The 14,507-nt window shown below is 38.1% G+C and overlaps 3 protein-coding genes across 5 annotated transcripts; 2 read left to right on the forward strand and 1 right to left on the reverse strand.

The window, feature by feature from the left end:
• Positions 1–67: 67 nt before the first annotated feature.
• Positions 68–5,210, reverse strand: LOC131301274 (putative late blight resistance protein homolog R1B-16). 3 transcript variants are annotated; one of them, XM_058327459.1, is made up of 3 exons: positions 2,584–5,184; positions 1,417–1,546; positions 68–440 (listed from the first exon to the last, which is right to left on the reverse strand). In XM_058327459.1, the coding sequence occupies exons 1-2, from the start codon at positions 4,993–4,995 to the stop codon at positions 1,442–1,444; spliced, it is 2,517 nt and encodes an 838-aa protein (XP_058183442.1). In that variant the 5' UTR covers positions 4,996–5,184; the 3' UTR covers positions 68–440; positions 1,417–1,441. The 3 variants fall into 3 exon arrangements, 2 of the variants coding, with proteins under 2 accessions (XP_058183442.1, XP_058183443.1); XR_009191229.1 differs by lacking the exon at positions 68–440 and having other exon boundaries at positions 1,241–1,546; positions 1,619–5,210; XM_058327460.1 differs by lacking the exon at positions 68–440 and having other exon boundaries at positions 1,241–1,546; positions 2,584–5,172.
• A 2,358-nt stretch (positions 5,211–7,568) lies between these two features.
• On the forward strand, positions 7,569–8,804 carry LOC131301586 (protein FAR1-RELATED SEQUENCE 5-like). Its single transcript, XM_058327946.1, has 2 exons — positions 7,569–7,750; positions 8,021–8,804. The coding sequence occupies exons 1-2, from the start codon at positions 7,569–7,571 to the stop codon at positions 8,802–8,804; spliced, it is 966 nt and encodes a 321-aa protein (XP_058183929.1).
• Positions 7,721–11,245, forward strand: LOC131301301 (protein FAR1-RELATED SEQUENCE 5-like). Its single transcript, XM_058327501.1, has 4 exons — positions 7,721–7,750; positions 8,021–10,339; positions 10,429–10,528; positions 10,619–11,245. The coding sequence occupies exon 2, from the start codon at positions 9,006–9,008 to the stop codon at positions 10,296–10,298; it is 1,293 nt and encodes a 430-aa protein (XP_058183484.1). The 5' UTR covers positions 7,721–7,750; positions 8,021–9,005; the 3' UTR covers positions 10,299–10,339; positions 10,429–10,528; positions 10,619–11,245.
• The last annotated feature ends 3,262 nt before the right edge of the window (positions 11,246–14,507 follow it).

Consider the following 14,507-nt stretch of genomic DNA (forward strand, 5'->3'; position numbering starts at 1 on the left):
TCCAAAAAACAAAAACAAAGATGTGTACAAGTAATCAAGTGGAAGGAGCTGAAAAAGGCTACATAGAAAAAAAAAATTGGAACTTCCCAATTTTAAACTATTATCTGTTAATACTTGTTTCCAAAAGAGCCTAAAGCAGTGGCATCAAAATTCCAATAAGTAGACTTTGAAATCTGCTTGTTCTTTCATTCTTCTAACTAAATGTATTGTGAAAGCCATTTAAATCCCTCATCGTATCCCATCTTTCTCACAATGGTGCAAATGAAAATCTCCAGTGGACGGGGACCGGATTCGACAAGGTTAATCTTACCCTCTCCAGTAGTAACGCCAGTCAAACTCAAGTGATATTCCAACTCATCCAAGGAGGGCATCAAGCTAATTTTTTGGACTCTGCAAATCTCTCTGTCATAAGCATCGACAAGGTACACGACAACGTCTACCTGCATGATTTAAACAAATCTTACGCCTTGGAAACACAATTGCAGACCTATTCTCGTCCACTAGCTGTAATTAGGCTTTTCGTGCTTTGAGAGAGATCAGAATGACAACCGCAATAACAATAGCAAGATGGCGATTGGAGAAACATATTAACTGAACGTCCAAGTAGTTGAAAGCAAAGGAATACAAAGTGCAAGCCTTCAAAACATAGATGCATAGATGACAATAGAATGAATGCGACCCAAATAAGTGTATGATCATTTCAAAGACAATAGTATATTCAAGTAACTCAACCGTAAAATTGCACCAACAAGGAAAGAGCATAAGAGGTTCTAGACTAAACAATGGATGCAAAATGGACTTGCCAAAAACAATGGGACCGCAAAAGTTCTTTAAGGTTGCAGACAAAAGAATTGGAACGGCGAAAACAACAGAACCCCCTATGAGTGAGTGCCCAGTCACCACTCCAAGTAGAAGAGCATATTCAACTTCTACGTAAAGGCAATCACCAAAGTGCAATGATTGCAATCCCGTAGAATAGCTAACAAATTGCAAGTAAAACTGTAACTGGATTTGGATTTTGGACCAACTGAAATTTTGTGTAACCAAAAAGAAAATGGGGGATGGAGTATATGCATTTTTATTGCTTGTAGTCTAGTTAGCTGACAACCTACCACAACTTGATCATAAAGTGAAAATGAGTTTCTGATATATTCATGTAACCAGCTCCCTAAAATTGTGAAATGGCAAGTCTTCATGTTTCCATCGGCTTAGGAATGATAATAGCATTTTGAAAAGCACATTCCAATGGAACATCGTAAAGATTAGATTCATATCTTAGTCAAACAAAAGCATAGGCATCCTTGTGCAAGACATATAGGAGAAATAAATGAAGTTTTCTTGAAGAAATAAACATGAGACAAGGGAGTTTCTTATCAGATACATTCCAAATTACGTTGCTTCACATAATCAAAGTACCCGATAAAATATTTGAAGTGTCTGCTCAGTTCAGATTTGGCCCCCCATAGTCCATATAGTGTTTCCATTGCTGTAATGAAGACAAGGTGCTAAAAGTACTTTTCCGCCCACCGTTATTTTCTACACGTCCCTGCAAAATGATAATGCTGTGCATAAAATTTACCTCCCAAGGACCTAGGTTGCACTAAGTTATTCCATTTACCTTTCACAAGAAGGTGTCCACACCCAAGGGATGTGCTGCGAACAAAACTCATACATAAATAGGAGTTTAAAACGTTTATCAATTAAATTGGCCGTAAAATGGAGATGGAATAGGAAAAAAAGGAAAAAAGCTGAAGCATCTATAAAATAGAAATACAAAGCTGTGGCATGTTGAGGCATTTCGGACACCGAAAAAAGTGTGACATAGCTTTAGAAATGGGACACAGTCACACAACTATATATAGATCTTCCATGCTTGACAAATCCATGATCCAAACCTAGCCAAAGTAATTGGTTTCTCCCTAGACATTTTCTTTGGGGTGGACCAGTTCACCCTTTGGTCTAGTAGTCCTTTAAGGATATGGGATATCATGGTTAGAAACCAATTTCGAGAAAATTATTAAGGAGCAGAGAAGCATGGCTTGGAAAAATTAACATTGAAGAGGACAAAATTGGGTATTTCAGTCCTATGGGAAGCATCAACATGGCTCACTTTTTTTGTTTGAATCTTTCTGTCTGACAATTATCAGATCTTTCCTGTTATGGGTATCACATTTGGGTTTGCGCCATCAGTTCAATAGTTAAAGACATTTTATCTTGACTTTGAAGACACCCTAATTTGGCTTATCCACAGACTTATCATGTCCTCAACCTTTCAAATGATATTTCACCACATATTCTGAAAAAGAACGACATGAAAGGACAAGAAGATCCAAATAGTCATCATATATTGGTCCTCATTTGCAGGTGGAGGAAAGCACAATCGAAAAGATCCATTGGTGTGAGTATCCAAAACTATGAATCTCAATTTAACTTTCATACCTGTATCTATTTACGATCTTTCTGCTAGATCAAGCCAGCTATAAGAAAGGATAAAAAGGTACGAGGACAAAAGCAATTAAAAATTAGAACACAAAATGAAGGATGTAAACAAGAAAGCATGATCTGATTGCCTTATGCACTTACTTCTAACATTTCCAGTGTAGCAATGTTGTTGGATTCAGTAAACTGCAACCAACTGTTTCCGATGCTTTCTTGTTCTTCCTTAATTTCCCTGGCAGAATCAGCAAGAGAAAGGCTGCACCAACGCACCGTCATCATCTGTAGTGTGGGTATATCCCCAATTTCAGATTGGATTTTCTCGAGCCAATAGCAGTGACTGACCTCTAATCGTTGAAGCCTGGGAAAGTGACTACTGGAAAATTCCCACTGCACAATACCCAAGGACTCCAATTTCAAGAACTTGAGTTGCGGGAAATCCCCATCGCTTGTTTCCCAATGTTCTCCTGTGCAGGCATGAGATAATAGTTTGAGACTCTCAAGGTTGGGTAGTAAATTGCCAAGGGTTGACATTTCCTCCCACTTCAGATACGTTTCCTTCAGAGTTAGCTTCTTAAGATTGGTTGGGAACTTAACTGTCCCAAGGTTATTTGATAACCAGCACAATTCTTTCGAGCCTCTGTTAAACAGCTTCAACTCTTGGAGGTTGTTTAGAACATCTAAATGAGGAAAAGACAAGCATCCCCCAAATATCAGTTGTCCCCAAAATCCCAGTTTTCTTATATTTGGAGTCCCTGCCAGGAAATCCTGGCAAGACGTTGGATTTACCCACGAAAGAGTTTGTAGGTTTTCCAACAAGAAGGCCGGACTGTTTTTTTGCCTTTCAATTCTGTGAGTCCCATGACCAGTTAGACGGATATGCCTCAACTTGACCATATTTCTCACACAGTGCGGTAGAGTAACAGATGAAGTTTTGCCAAGAAACTTATCCAACTCCTGTCTAGTTAAAGAGAGATTCATCAACTGTACAGCACACGGGAGTAAAGTATGCGTACAAACAATAAGGGTTTCCAAATTCAAGAGGTTGGATATTGAATTTGGAAGATAAGTTTCGGAGTTCAAGGAGTATATGCGAAGTGACAAGTACCTCAAAAGGACAAATCGTTCGATCTCTGTGGGATACCTGGTAAAGCCTACAGAACTCATATCCAACACACTAAGAAGATTGAACCATTCAGGAGAGAAAGTAGGAGGAAACATCTCAGAATTCCATGGAGTATTTCTAGATCCAAAGCACAAGACAGACCTGGTATTGGCCGCAGAACGGATTTTAGAGGTAATGTCCCAAAGATTTACCGAACCATAAATGGACAGAAGACGCATGTGCGAAAATTGCTTTGATAAAGGAGAGGAAAGATGCTGATTACATGAAATTCGAAGGAGAAAATAATCTTCCTCAGCTTTTTTAAGACAATATTCCCGTAACAAGTCATGAATACCACATGCTTTGATTTCACCATCATACCTTCTGGTGGAAACTAATACGAGACTTCTACCAATTAAATCCATCAAGTAACCCTCTGCTATATCCTCCAAGCTTTTTCCCTCGGTTTTCTGCACAAATCCCTCAGCAATCCACAACCAAATCAACTTCCACACGGGAACTTGGAAATCCTCCGGAAATGCTCCAAAATAGAGAAAGCACAGTTTCAAGTGTTTAGGCAAGTGGCTGTAACTCAAGGCTAGTGTGTTCATCCATCGTTGTTGGTCAGCAACCATCGGTGAATTCATGGCTTCCCCTACTTGCCTCCACCTTTCTTGACTCTTCTCTTCATTTGCAAGAACTCCAGCTACCACAACTATTGCCAGTGGAAGTCCTTGACACCTTGTAACTATGTGCTTTCCTATCTCCATAAGCTCCAGAGGGAAAGTTTCTCTCCGAAATACCTTCTTCGTGAACAGATCCCAACTTTCATCCTCGGCTAAAAAGCGCAGAGAAAGATAAGGGTAACTGCGCTTGGCGTGCAAAGCCACCTCCTCGTGCCGACTAGTGAGCATAATCCTACTTCCATTGCTGTCATTAGGGAAATGAGAGTTCAAATCATCCCAAGCTCTACTTTCCCATACATCATCAACCACAATCAAATATCTCCTTCCCTTTAAGCCTTTGTACAGCTTCTCACTTAATTTCTCATTGCTCATTTGATCAATTCCACTTATTTGAGGGACAACAGAACTCACCAAGCTAATTAACAAATCCCTCTTTTTTTTTTCTTGCTCGGCAATTAACAAATCCCTCTTGCTATACTCTTGAGATACGTAAATCCACGCGCGAATGTGGAAGTGATATTCAATCAAAGGATCATAGTACAAATTAGTGGCTAAAGTGGTCTTACCTAGCCCAGCCATGCCAACAATTGAAATGACCTCTAGTTGCTTTGGTCCTCCAGTGAGTTGTTCTTTGATCATCAATGCCTCCTCTAGGAATCCCACCATGGATTCTTCCTCCCATGAAGCAGTAGAACCATTTGATCTTGTTCTTGATGATGGTGAAGCTCCCATGGGAGAATTTCCATCTCCATCTTGCTTGGCCTCCATGCTGTTGCAATTTTGATTGGGCCAAGAATCAATATTTTGATAACTTGAATCCTGTTAGATGTAGTATCTCTCTTCTCTTTGGTGATTTTCCCCCTTGGGAGAATTGAAGAAGAAATAGGGGTCTGATTTCAAGATTGGAATTTGAAGCTCTCAAACTGTATGTTGACAACTTCAAAGATAAAATGGGAACAAGTGGGGAAAAGCCTTTTGCCTTGAATTTCCAAAATAGCGTTTTTCTAGTCCGGAATTTTGTTACTAAATTTATTTGTATAGTTTTATTGTGGTCTTGAAGTAAAAAATTATTATCAATGGTAAAGAAAAAATTATAGTAAAGGCGAAATTGCTCGAAACGATTCTTTTTAAGTTAATGTGCATGCAAGCTTATCTGGACATTGAATTTTCAAAAAATCAACAATTATCTTTTGTGTTTTCGGTGACGTCTTATCTAAACTTTTTTAAACTTGAATTGATAATTTTATTTTATTTTCATCTTGCAGACGAGACGAGCAATTATAATTAATACAAATTGACATAAAGCTAAACGAAAGACCACCAAAAATCAATTAATACCGACTGTGTCAAGAATAATTAAGTGATTTCTTACATTTTTCTTTTGAGTGCAATGACGGACAAAAATTCACCATCACGGGGTGATTCTACGATGGTTCCATAACGCATTATGATGGGAGGGCTCGGGCGTGTTCTATTTGTAGCTCACAATTTGCTAAATACAACATTTGTTAAATAAAACCCGTGTTCTTTTTTGTACTTATAACAATTTGCACATGTGAAAATTGAAGAAAGCCAAAAATTGGATAAAAAATCACACCAAATCGGAACCTAATTTTTGTTTTTCTGCAATTTTCAAATGTGCCGATGATGTAATACACTTTAGCATGATTTTTGACAAGATTAATATTCTCGCTGAACTCTACAAAATAAACGGAGCCGATCATTAAAGTGTACTCGGGAGATGGCCGGAAAATTAAAAACGGACCGGAGGGGTACACTACCACCCCTCCTCTCCCTGTTTCATACTCCTATAAAAGTTTCTCCTATCTTTGTGGATTGGAACTCTCTACAAAAAAGGATCTGGGGCTCTGCTGCTCAGAGGGTACAACAGCCCTATCGACGCCCTCAAAACGACGCCGTTTTGAGGGTAAACTGCTGGCCTCTGGTAAGGGCCCCGTTTGGCACATCTTTTTCCCTCCCCTAAATCTGAAACAACATAATTTCCAACGGTAAATTCAAAATTTCTACTCTGTTTGGAACCCAGGAAAAAGAAAGGAAAATTAAAGAATTTTCCCTCCTATTGTTTGGTTGTAGAGAAAGAGAGAAGAAAATAAAGAGTTTGAGTATAGTGTATAGTAAGTTTTCTCTCTTAGGCCATCCACAGTGGTATAATCAAAAATGGATAATCAAAAGTTGACACGTCAGCTTTTGATTATTCATTTAAGAGGTTGCTAAGCTTAACAATGTTGAGTTTTACAATGGTCACTTCTAATCCATAACCAAAATAAGGAGTCCACTACAATTTCACACAATCTCTCTCTCTCTCCATCTGTTTTCTGCCATTCACTTCCCTCCATTACGTTTTTTTTTTGGGCAAAAATATATCGAACATATGGTGTTTTTCCTAGTGTTATCTATCAAAACTATACCGAAACTTTTTTTTTCTTCCTATTTCTGTAGCCTATATCACAAATCCACCACGCTCTTAATCTTTCAAAAAAAAAATCAGACATGTTCTTGAATTTGGAAAAGAATGCAAGATTCTTCTTCTTCTTCTTTTTGCAAGGTTCTTCATTTGCTCAACCATAGGGGGAGGAAAAAAAAAGAAGAAGGCTTTTTTGACTAAAAAAAAGAATAACCATTTTTTAGTCAAAAAAGCCTTCTTCTTTTTTTTTTGGCTAAAAAGTGATTATTTCTTAAAATACTTAGGTAAAAGTAAAAAAAAAATTACTTTTCTGATTCCTCTAGTCGAGACGAATCAATAACCCATAAAAATTTAGTGCAAAACTAACAAATGGGAAAAAATTCAAATAAAGACAATTTTTAGATTTAAGTTAAGTTGAAGTTAAATTCATAAGAATGCAGCCTAAAATAAAACGGAAAAAAAGAGTGAAATACCTTAATCCGGCAACGATGAGTTAAATTGTAGATGATCCAGAAATATGAGCTTCATTTTTGGAGGAAAAGAAAGAGAAACAATTTGTGGTTGAAGTGAAGAAGATATAGAGCAAGTGAAGAAGAGAAGAAGAAAATACTAGTTGAAATACGCGCGTATATAAATTTTGGAACCAATTAACTTATGTAGTGTGGGGTTCACAAATTTTGATTATTGAAAAAGGTTGCTAGTTTTGATTATCCAAAGCCCAAAATTTGATTATTTCTAAGGATGTTGTTAAGTTTGATTATACCATTGTGAGTCATTTTTTGCATAAATATTGTTAACTTTAACAACAACTGACTTTTAATTATACTACTGTGGATGGCTTTATTTTTCTTTCATTTTCCTTCTCTTTTATTTTCCTTTCCTTTCTTTTCCTTTCCCTAAGTTCCAAACAGAGCCTATGTTTACCCCCAAATCTCTCTCTAATCGTCCGCTAGCATCTCCCGCCAATGGGTTCCCCCATTCTCTCTCACCGACTCCAGTTCCTCCTTCTCCCTCATCAACTGTGGTTGCTTCTCCATCTTCATTTCCTCCTACTTCTGAACGATCCACCGACGCCGAACCGCCGAAACAACCACTACGGTAAGTGTATTGTTCATTCGGTTCTTCAACTAAGCCCAATGCCGCTTGTTTTCCCTTATTCTCGTCTCGAGTGTGATTTCCCCTTTTAGCAATGAACTAATAAAATGGGTTGGGGTCCTGGGTTTGCATTTTTAATTATGCATTAGACATTGGGATTACTATTTCTGCCTTATTTTTTACGGAGTTAAGCCATCTAGCAGGCAATACTCTTGGTTTTGATGATCAAAAATATAGTTAATGTTGACTGTATGAATTTTTTATACATTTCAGATTTTCATACTTGTTTATTGTTGAAATGGAGGAAGATAGAGTTGAGGGGTCTATAGAACATAGTGAAGAGTTCGTAAACGAATGTACACCATGTATTGGTACGGAGTTTGAGTCAGAAGATGCTGCGTATCGATTCTATTGCGAATATGGAAGGATTCTAGGGTTTTGCGTTCGAAAAGACTACATATCAAAAAGCAAGACGGACGGTGTGATGATTAATAGAAAGTTTGTTTGTAGTAAGGAGGGAGTAAAAAGAGTGGATAAACGAACTCAGACGACATCACTAGGTAGACTAGAGACAAGAACTAATTGCAAAGCATTTTTGTACATATCACTTGATCGGGCTTCATTGAAATGGACTGTGAAAAGATTTGATGAGACTCACAATCACTTGTTACATATTCCTGAAACTGTCCATATGATGAGGAATCAAAGAGGATTGACTGAGTTACAAGGTATAACTGTTGAAATTGCTGAGGCTACCGGGTTACTTCTTAAGTTGTCACATGATCTCATTAGTGCCCAATCAGGAGGGAAGGAAAACGTTGGGTTCATGCGAGAGGATATTAAAAGCTACTTGCGTGCGAAAAGAGGAAGGGATTTACAATATGGTGAAGCAGGGGCTTTGTTGAGATATTTTCAGAAACAAACAATTGATAATCCTTACTTCTTTCATGGAATGCAATTGGATGTAGATGAGATGATAACCAATATCTTTTGGGCGGACCATGAGATGATAAGAGATTATGGGCTTTTTGGGGATACATTCACTTTGTTTGGTTGAGGTTTTAGAACGTTATTTTTGAGAGTTGAGTGGTAATGAGTGGAGAGAGATAGAGAGAGAAATTTATTGAAAACTATGCCGAGAGTAAAAATTACTCTCAAAATGGTGAATCAAGCGGAGTGATTGTCTTTTGACACGACTTTTAGAACTAATAAAGAGTTTCGACCGTTGGCTATTTTTACCGGCTTTAACCATTTTCGTATGACGGTGATTTTTGGTGTTGCATTGATGTATGATGAAACAATCCCATCATTTGTGTGGTTATTCAAAAAAAATTTAGAAGCAATGTCGGGGAAGAAGCCTTTCACATTTTTTACCAATCAAGATCAAGCAATGGCTAACGCGATATCTCAAGTTATGCCGGATGTGAAACACGGATTGTGTACATTTCACATTAATCAAAATGCAATGAAGCATTTAGGCTACTTGTATGGGGAAGAATCCACATTTGGTAGTGATTTCAATGCGTGCATGTTTCTCTATGAAGACGAAAAGGAATTAGAAGAAGCTTGGGAATCTTTGCTTGAAAGTTATAACTTGAAAGACAATGAGTGGATGAACAAAACTTGGGAACTTAGAAGGAAGTGGGCACATGTGTACATGAAGTTGTCTTATAATGCAGGGATGAGAAGCACTCAACTTAGTGAGAGCTTGAATGCCAAATTGAAGAAACACTTAAAGTCCAACCTCCATCTTGATCAATTCTTAACACAACTTGATAAAGTTGTTTTTGACAAGCGGTACAATGAAAAAGAAGAAGCACACGGCTCTAGAGAAAAGATGGTTAGATTAAAGTATCCAAGTTGTCCAATGTTACTTCATGTTTCCAAATTGTACACTCCTCCTATTTGCGACTTGTTCCACAAAGAGTTAGACATCTCCCTAGGTTGTAAAGTGATACAATCAAAGGTGTTGGGAGATGAAATTAGATGTGTGATTCAAAAGCATGGACAAGAAAGAGAGTATGTTGTGTTAGCTAGTGTGGAACTTCATGCATTGGGAGCTAAAACTTTTGGAGGAGTACGTTGTAGTTGTCGAAAATTTGAGAGCTTTGGAATTCTATGTGGTCATGCAATCAAAGTGCTCTCGCTAATGAATGTCATGGAAATACCTGAAAAGTACATATTACCCCAATGGAGGCTAGAAGCAAAGAGTTGTTCATCTAAGGGAAAGGAAGTTATGGTGGAGGAGACTGATCGGAAGTTTGTAATATCGGCGCAGTATAGGCATCTTTGTCCTAAAATGATGACATTAGCGGCTCGGTCATCTGAAGATGATGAAGCATATAGGTTGGTGGAGGATACTATTACGAGTTTGGGAGTGCAAGTGGAGAATATCTTTCTTTCCAAACATGGCCATGATGCGTCAAGTAGTGGAGCCGACATTGACATGGGAATAGATTCGATCGATCCTATTTTAAAACATGCAAAGGGTTTGAAAAAGAAATTCACAGACCGTGCAAGGAAGGGTGGTAGAAGACTAAAGAGAAGTTGAAAAAAAGGGCAAAAGGTGTTCCACAACCTCAGTTCAATCAGGTATACAATTACTTTCCTGTAATATATATCAAAAAAAAATCTGTCTTCACTTTGTACAATATTCTTACAAATGTTTCACTAACTTGTAGGGCGTTGAACAATCCGGCTCCAAGGATTGACGGAACACCCTATTATCCACAAACAGCACATTTATTAACTCAAGCATCTTCTAGTTCACAAATTTCAGAGGTCTTTAGTGTACTTAGTTTCAATTATTGTTTGGTTCCAATTATACGATTAAAACTTTACATCTTTATACACTTTGCTATATTTTTGTAGGAGATGGAATTTGATCGAGCAAGACATATTACCATTGATGGATCAATCCAAACAGCCATGGAGACCGAGTCATTCTTCCATAATGAAGGGTTCATTGATTTTATCATCAATCCACAATCACCCTCACATTATTGACTCTAGATGTGAGAGGATGAATATTAGATTGTGTTCTTTTCAATTTTGGAACTTTAGTTGTGGTCGCGCTTTTTGGGGTAACACGATGAATATGAGATCGTGTTCTTTTGAATTATGGATTATGGGATTGAGATTGTGAAGAATTATATTTATGATTGGGAACCTAAATGTGGAGATTCAGTTTTTCTCATGGGATTCCAGTACAAATTTCCGATTAATGGGTACTCCTTAGCTTTTGATTTAAGTTTTTCAAGGTTTGAGTTCTTGGTATTTGATCTTTTTGTTCGTTCTTGCCTTTTCTTTTTGTTTATAGCTTGTGTTTTGTAGCTAGGTTCCTGTGGTTGGCATGAAGGAAAAAAAAGCAGAAAAAAAAACGCAGCAGTTTTCCCTCAAAACAGCGTCGTTTTGAGGTGTGGGAGGACCAGCAATTTTGCCTCAAAACTGCGTCATTTTGATGAGAAGAGGTCCAGCAGTTTTATCCTCAAAACGACGTCGTTTTGAGGGTGTGGGTAGGGGCTGCTGCACCCTCTGGGCAGCAGAGCCCCGGATCCACAAAAAGGAGTGGGCGAGGCTATTTATTAGTACAAAAGGTGGTTCAACTTCAACATCAAAATAAAGTTTCCACATGGTCATGTAAAGCTTTCACTCCACTAGATCAGATTAAACTTTACAGATGCAGGATAATACATCTTGATACACAAGTGTATTAGCTTCAATAGAATGACAATGATTCCCCTTTCTTCGTCCTAAGAAATCAATTCCAATAACAGATAGGAAGACGAAATGATGAACACTGAAATTTCACGAACCAAAGTTCTAAGAAATCAATTTTTCTGGAGGATCTACTCCCATGGAAAGCAACTTTGCCACTTGTGTCAAACTCATAGTCATTAGAAGAGAATTTGTTTCAGAATTTCCTGTTTTTTCATCATTTGTTGCATCTTCATGTTAGTCAACTTTCCAATATATATCAACTAATACTTGAAAAAAAAAATTGGCGTTTTGAAAAAAAAAAAAAAAAAACTTCAAAATCATATGCACAACTTCAAAGTGCAGTTAAAAAATTGTCTCACCCGATTTGCTTTACACTCCACGTACGATTGTTATATGGAACCCTTCAATGAAAGAATTCTGGGATTTGGGTAGATCCTGTTAAATATGATTAGGGTGGCGCTAATACCACGAACAGATCTTTTAGTGCCACGAATATTTGTGGTATTTTACGTTTTTACCCCATCAAACATTTCCAATTGCCCTTTAGATCAAAAATCTCAGTCCTCTTTCTTGAAGTCATCGATTAAGACGATAGCTCACCCTTCTCTGGTTCTTTCCTCTGCTCACCCTTTTCCTAGATGCAATCATCAGCCTTCCCTCCCGCCAGTCCCATCTCGTCACGATGTTAGGGTTTTGCCGCCGGCGAGGATAATTTAGAACATAAACCTCTATAGCATGCTCTCTTTGTTTGATAACCTCCGAAACCAGCACTCCAGCATAGGGATGAAAACGAAATTAACAACTCCATGTATATAACTCACGAATTGGCGATAACCCAAATCTCCAAATTCGACCACTGCAAATGTGGTCTATCACCACTGGAAAAAATGGGTCTGTGTGTAGATTTATGTTTTTTGGTCTCCTACGGAGAGAAGAGGAATAGAACCGACGGGAAAACGAAGAACAGATCAAAGATTTGAAACGTTGACGAGATATATTTGGTCTCGCTCTGAGTAAGATTGATTTTATGTTCGAAAAAAAAAGTAAGATTGATTTTAAGGGAAATACACAAGTATAGCAAGAGCACAAACCATTCGTTTAGAGAGAGAGAAATGGAGGAATAGTGAGTTTGAGAGAGAAATAGAGAGAGAAGGCAAAACAATGGGATGGACGAGATTGGGAGAAGCTGGAGAGGTTGTCGGTGGTGTGGGCTCCAGAGCCGTAGCGGACAGAGTTCAGAAGACGAGCATGATTGAGATGGGTAAAAATGTCAGATGGATGAAATAATCGTGGCACGTACAAAATCTGTCGTGTCATTATCCGCTCCCATAATTAAAGTGGTTATATTTGGCATGATGATTATGGGTTTTCCCATTGGCCGCATCGATGAAAGGATTGAAATATATGAATTTAGAACAGATTCTTGGAGAGAAGTTGAGGCTGAGTCCCCTATCGAGTCCGGGTTGCACTGTTTTTATGATTCGTACGCATCATGGGATGGGGACTGTTTTTAATTGGTACGCCTACCCTCAACATGGCTACCATCAACGTGGTGGTGGTATTATGGCATTTATTTAGTCTATAGAAGCAGCAAAACGTTGTTGCTTATGAGGCTAAGGTTGTGTTTGGGATGTCTAACAAGTTCATTCTATTTTTTTAGCAAAAAAATATCATTAATTTCGTCTAACAAATTAAATAGCTAGGTGTTGTTTTCGACTTTTTGCCACTTGTAAATGAATATGCGGCTACACCGTGCATTGTGGCTTTAGTTACGAGAAAACAACGGACACCGACCAAAGGGGAGACCGATTGGCTACCAATGGCGCGCTGGGCCCACTCTGGCCACCAAACGGCTGATCCGAGCCGTCCAAAAATTTTATAAAAAAAGAGTGGGCCCATGCGAGAATTAACGGCATTCGATGTATGTAGGTGCTCGATCCAAATACCCCATTTTTTCGTATATATCTGTCCGGTAGCCGGATTGGACCCGGTGCGCCGTCAATAGCCGGTCGATCTCCCCTTTGGTCGGTGTGCGTAGCATCCCTCCTTTAGTTAATTGGCATCTACATTATGATTTATGAGTAGGTGCATAAGAAGAGTTACACACTTACAAACGAGAGATTATTCAATGCCTCTACGACACCACCGATTCACCACATGGTGCCCGGCCCAATTCCCTTTTCAACCATAGATTGGAATGTGGCCTGTACACTTAATCTTGAGTCCCGTACAAATGTGTGATAGAATAAGGGCTTTTGGGCTGGCACTGACCGATTTTTTCATTGCCAAAATCATGGAAAGCACAAATTAGGGGAACATTGAATTTCATTAGAAATAGGGGTGTATACGGTCCGGATTGGTCCGGTTCTCTAGAAAACCAGTAACCGGACCATTTCAAATGGTTCTAAAAAATTGAGAACCAAAACCTAACCAATATATGCATGGAACCTAACCAGAACCAAACCGTAAAACCGGTCCGATTTTGATTCAGTTCCGATTCTATTCAATAAGCATCCAAACACTTATTCACAAAATATGAACTCACAAAATTAAAGAAATAGAAAGAAAATCTGCTAGAATAGGAAAGGAAGGAAGAAAATAAAAACTTTCCTAATAAATGAAATTTCATCTCTAAATAAATTAAGTTTAGCAAGGAAAAGATTAATGTATCAAATTCAAATACATATTTAATTACATACACATATGCATATCTATATTTATCTTAGTTTTAAACAGTCCGGTTCGGTTCTAACCACGGTTTATTAATTGAGAACCAGTAACCAAACCAAAATTAACGGTTCCTATTTTTTTGGACCATAACCTGACCGTAGAACCGGACCAAATAGAATGGTTCGGTCCAGATCGGACCAGTTTTACGGTTCAAACGATTTTCTTGAACACCCCCTAATTAGAAACAAGGTCGAAATTGAAACTTGATGCATTTTGTAAGGACCAAAATAGTAGATAAACTGTATATATTTAATGTACTTACAAGTTCATGAGTCGTCAAAATTGGTGCACTTCAATGGCCTCTTTAAAT

The sequence above is a fragment of the Rhododendron vialii genome, chromosome 9a (assembly GCF_030253575.1).
Source record: "Rhododendron vialii isolate Sample 1 chromosome 9a, ASM3025357v1".
Taxonomy (NCBI): Eukaryota; Viridiplantae; Streptophyta; class Magnoliopsida; order Ericales; family Ericaceae; genus Rhododendron; species Rhododendron vialii.